This window comes from Pundamilia nyererei, unplaced genomic scaffold (genome assembly GCF_000239375.1).
Source record: "Pundamilia nyererei isolate P.nyererei 1_Seehausen unplaced genomic scaffold, PunNye1.0 scaffold00056, whole genome shotgun sequence".
NCBI lineage: Eukaryota > Metazoa > Chordata > Actinopteri > Cichliformes > Cichlidae > Pundamilia > Pundamilia nyererei.
This window is the reverse complement of record NW_005187457.1, coordinates 61,869-66,649: the sequence shown is the minus strand read 5'-3', so window position 1 is coordinate 66,649 and position 4,781 is coordinate 61,869. Positions and strand designations below refer to the sequence as shown.

Here is a 4,781-nt window from a genome sequence, read left to right as displayed (position 1 = left end):
CTGCAGATGGCCGCCCCTCCCTGAGCCTGGTTCTGCCGGAGGTTTCTTACTGTTAAAAGGGAGTTTTTCCTTCCCTCTGCCGCCAAAGTGCTGCTCATAGGGGGTCATATGATTGTTGTTTTTTTCTCTGTATCTATTATTCTACGATCTACTGTACAATATAAAGCACCTTAAGGCAACTGTTGTTGTGATTTGGCGCTATATAAATAAAATTGAATTGATTTTACAAATCAATACCTATTATTAATATAACCATAAATATAACATTTTTGTAATTAAAATAAAGCTACCCTTATCTGATTTTTACTCCACTAACATCTTAACGTACTTTTAAGGAACAAAGAAAGAAAATAAATATATTACAAATAAAACACTATTCCCTTAATAGTAAACATGTGTACCTCTCTGAACTGCAGGTGTATTCTGTCAGGCCTGATGCGATGAATGTCACCAAGAAACGGGAGAGCCCACGGTCCAGGTGGGAAGTTCTTCGGCACTCTGTTCTTCCAAATATCAGACAACAGCAGGAAAACACAGAGAAATATTAAAATGCTCCTCCCATCTATCCACTCAAAGCCAAGAACACTGTATAATGTCTCCATTTAAAGTTTTTAATGTGGAATGCTGGATTACTGCAGTGTTTTAACTGTGATGCTACCAAGAAACAAAGTGCGATCAGATAAATGGGTGGACTTCCTTAAACACAAAGGTGAAGGAAAGACTCGTGTTTGCGCATCTGGACTTCAAAATAAAAGCTGGTAATGGTGGGGTTATTTTTAGTGTTTTCACATGTGGGACGTTATTGCTTGCAAAAAGGCTACACAAAGATTATGAATGAGTTTCCTTTTTAAATTCCTTTAAGAGACCTTGGATTGGCCATGGAATTGTTTGAACTAGTGTTGGATGTGGACCCAGTAAAAGACCTTTCCCAGTGAGACACAACCGGTGAATGCTGGGATGTTCCTACAATATGTTATGTTAAGACTGTTGCACCCATGTAATGTTTAAATGGCAGCTTGGTGATTTTTAGCCCTGGTTGTTGTTTTTTAAGGCCCAGGCTTGTTTTTATTGTAAATAAATGAAATGTTCTTGATCACCACACTGCGGGTTTTGTACTCCTTGGTTATCATTCTATTTTTTAGCTGCTCTCCAACCAATGGAAAGGATTTTTAAAAAAAATGTATTTATTTACAGTGATATAAATGCTGGCAGCACAAGGAGAAGATGAGTGAGGAATAAAGAAGATTCAAAAATTGTAAATTAAAAGCAAGTATAAAGTTATTCAAATACAGTAAGAATGATCAAATTAAAATTGATCACTAGGAAAAGGTGATGAAAGGAAAGAAAACATGTCTAAACTTCTCAGGGAGCTTTTTCCCAGGAATGGTTGCCCTGATGGAAAAGGTTCGGTTAGTCTTGATTCTCACCTGAACTGTGGGACAACCAGCAGAGCCTTGGCTCATGGCCTTAGTTTATGACCAGTGGTGTACGATGACAGGAGATGTGATAAATATACTGTGGCTGAAGCTCATAGAGAGCTTTAAAGGTCTACAAAAAACTCTTAAAACTAGTTCTATAATCAATAGGTAAAGCCAGTGAAGAGAAGTCAAAGGAGGTAAAACAAAACCTTTGACTGTGTGTTAATGGTGTAAAGAGAAATGAAAAGTCAAGCTTGAGATTTTTTTAATGGTAATTGTTCAGAATTAACATTCATTTCAGGTAAAGTAACAATTTAGAAGAAATGATTCTGTAAGCCTTCAAATACAGTGTAAAGTTTTCTAACAGATTACTTTGATTGTCCTTAAAAGGGACAGAATCCACTTTACTTGTAAAAGCAATGAACCAGGCAGGTATCATATACTCTGAAATCCTTAAACAGAACAGAGACCAACTCCATTATTTCACTTGCCTTAATGTCAGAGTAAAAAGGATGAACTAATCTCAGTTTTTCAGTGGTTTAACATTTTTAGAAATTTCTGTTAGAGTAGAATAGATTTACATTGTAAAGGTTTGTCAAAAAGGTCTACTGGACTACAAGAACAAAAACTAAACTGCATTAGATGAAACATGTAATAAAGGAGTGATGTATCAAGCTGAGAATCAGACATTTTCAGTTTGTGATAATTCATGGTTTAACGTGGTACAGCACAGAGGCGGTAAGGTTTGGGACAGCGTATGGCTCCCAGCTGGAACTCCAGACTGGGCTGCTCTCCAGCAGGTGCAGAGAATGAAAACCTCTGAAGGAGGGAGGTAAAGAACAGGAATAACTCCATCCTGGCCAGCTGTTCCCCGATACACACACGCTTACCTGAGAATGCATAAGACAGCGTTATTCAGATAATTTACAAAATATTAAGTCGTACCACATATTATTAGTGCACCTCTGGAACAAACTAAGGTTACAGTGAACACCTATGGCCTACCAACCAACGATATGTAAAAAATTGCTTAGGCAAATAAAGACATTGTGGTGGCAAGACGATTACAAGGAAATACAGTATTGGGTTTCATTTTGCTCTTTTTAGAGTAGAACAAGAGGTTTTAACTTCCAACCAACCTGCAGAAAATGGAAGGAAGGCCTCTCTCTTGCGAAATTTACCATCCTGGTCCAGAAAGTGTTCGGGGTTGAAAGAGTGTGGAGTTTCCCACATTGACTCATCATGTAGGACCGAGTCAAGTGAAGCCAGGATTATAGTTCCCTGAAGAAGTATGACACAAAAACCGATCACTTAGAAATGACGTGATAATCAGTTTGTTTTTTGCCTGTTTGTTTCTTTGTCTGTTTGCTTTTTGCCTAGAGGTTTTTAATTCAAGAATAAGCCAGAAAACTTTACTAGGAAAAAAAAGGCACAAACACTTGTTGCAGATTGTGTACCTTTGGGATTGTGTACTTATCAATTGTGGTGTCCTTGATTGCACTGTGAGCCAGATTCAAGGGGATAATGTTGCCCACTCTCTGGATCTCATGGATGACCGCATCAGTATAGGGCATGTTTTCTCTGTCAGCCATAGACGGCTGTCTGGATGAACCGATCACAGCATCGATCTCAGCCTGGACTCTCTCTGTGCAGTGAAAACAGGAAACAAGTTTAAAAATAAACAAAGTAAACTAACTGAAACGACTGTGTGCTTTTAAAGCTATCAAGAATAAACTCAGAAAAGTAAAAAAAATTGTCTTTGTTAAGTTGCTCTTTGTTAACACAGCAAGTATGAGGAGTCTACAGGACAATCACTCAAATACCTTCACACATGGTTTTGACATTGTCATCCTGATTCTGGTCTTCCTGTTCCCTTACAAGTTCTACTCATTTTAAATTAACAGAAAACGTGAAAACAAAAAAGTGATAACTGAAACTGATAAATTTAAAATAAATTTTTAAAACTTAGAAAATTCTAAACTATGCTGCAAAGATGGCTGGAAAAAAAAAATCCTAATACCACTAACAATAAATATGTGATAGCAAGATAATTACAGCAAATGCAGGCACGGTGGATATTATGCACACCTTGTATGTCACTGTAGCAGATCATGTAAAGTAGTCCCCAGTTCAAAGTAGTGGTTGTAGTTTCACTTCCAGCAATAAACAGGTCCATAGTGCATGCACTTAAACTGCTGTGATCAAAAACTGAATCACTGCCCTCCTTCTAGCAGAGACAGGAATAAATGACTGTTGACATATTTCATTTGAAGTGCAAAAAGAAAACACAGCACACCACTCACCTCTCCCATTTCTATGAGAAAGGCATCGATGTAATCTCTCGGTGATGCTGGGTTAAAGTTTTCTATGTGTTCTCTGATTTTCGTTTTTATGAAATCAGTTACGCGTTTCGTCAAAGTTAATATCTTCTGATGAGGTCCAGGCAGCCACTTCACCAGCCAGGGCATTGTGTTGTACATCTACAGAACAGGAAGACAGTTACCAAATTATATGATGGCCTGGTAACAACTGTGACATTTCTACCTCTGTATTTCTCTATGGTACTCAAAGGACCCTGAATTAACATGTGTTGGGGAATCCCACGGCTCCTAAGATGGTTATAGAAATCTAACGTCCAGGGAAAAATAAAATCTTTCCAAACCTTATTTTGGAGCAAAGCCAACAAACCTTTTCTAATCTAGATAATGATTAATACAATTTCCAAATATGGCTCCTGAGTAGCAAAATTATTTCTAGAGGCGCTGTACATTTGATGTACAATACATTTGATTCGATAAGGAGATGTTTGTAATTTTTATGTATTCTTGACACGTGTTTAAAAGAGGTTTACCTGTGTCCCTATGGTTCCCTGTAGGCGTTCCATCTCAATGAAGTCACTAAGAATAGACTGATACTGCTCATCAGTGTACTCAAATCGATCCCCAAATACCAAACAGCAGATGATGTTTGACACAGCGTTGTTTAACAGCGACTGGGCATTAAAAGGCTTTCCTGTAAAATAAAGAGTACAATGTGAATAAGGCTTGTTTCAGCTCTGCAAGAGTAATGATGTTTCGCAATGTCTGATGATTACACTAATGCTTTAATGCATGCTTGTCTGTTGGAAAGTTGGAAGAAACACAAAATGATGCATATGTATCAAACAGAAAAACAGTGTGATATTTTTTTGCCTTGGTGATCTGCAAAAGCTTCTGTGAGATACTGGCACTCCTGCTGGATGGATAACTCAAGGGTCTTCTTGCCCAGACCAAAGTTTTTGAGTGTATGAAGAGTAAATCTCCTCTGCTGCTTCCACTGATACCCATTTGACATCAGAAGACCTTTGAACACACACACACACAC

The 4,781-nt window shown here is 37.9% G+C and overlaps 2 protein-coding genes across 5 annotated transcripts in view; both read right to left on the bottom strand.

Annotated features, from left to right (window-relative positions):
* LOC102195018 (cytochrome P450 2J2-like) overlaps window positions 1-664 on the bottom strand; it is a 9,881-nt gene extending 9,217 nt beyond the window's left edge. Inside the window, exon 1 of the mRNA XM_005733947.2 lies at window positions 402-664. Coding sequence (XP_005734004.1) covers window positions 402-602 — 201 coding nt within the window. The 5' untranslated portion in view covers window positions 603-664. The remainder of the gene's footprint in view (window positions 1-401) is intronic.
* A 1,002-nt stretch (window positions 665-1,666) lies between these two features.
* The window catches only part of LOC102195317 (cytochrome P450 2J2-like), a 24,586-nt gene continuing 21,471 nt past the window's right edge, over window positions 1,667-4,781 (bottom strand). For 2 of the 4 annotated variants that reach the window (XM_013911112.1, XM_013911111.1), the window contains exons 2-8: window positions 4,610-4,759; window positions 4,270-4,430; window positions 3,722-3,898; window positions 3,507-3,645; window positions 2,876-3,063; window positions 2,558-2,699; window positions 1,667-2,308 (exon numbers count right to left, since the gene is read on the bottom strand). In XM_013911112.1, coding sequence (XP_013766566.1) covers window positions 2,133-2,308; window positions 2,558-2,699; window positions 2,876-3,063; window positions 3,507-3,645; window positions 3,722-3,898; window positions 4,270-4,430; window positions 4,610-4,751 — 1,125 coding nt within the window. In that variant the 5' untranslated portion in view covers window positions 4,752-4,759 and the 3' untranslated portion in view covers window positions 1,667-2,132. Of the gene's footprint in view, window positions 2,309-2,557; window positions 2,700-2,875; window positions 3,064-3,506; window positions 3,646-3,721; window positions 3,899-4,269; window positions 4,431-4,609; window position 4,781 lie in introns of all 4 variants that reach the window. The other 2 variants (XM_013911114.1, XM_013911113.1) reach the window with 2 other exon arrangements.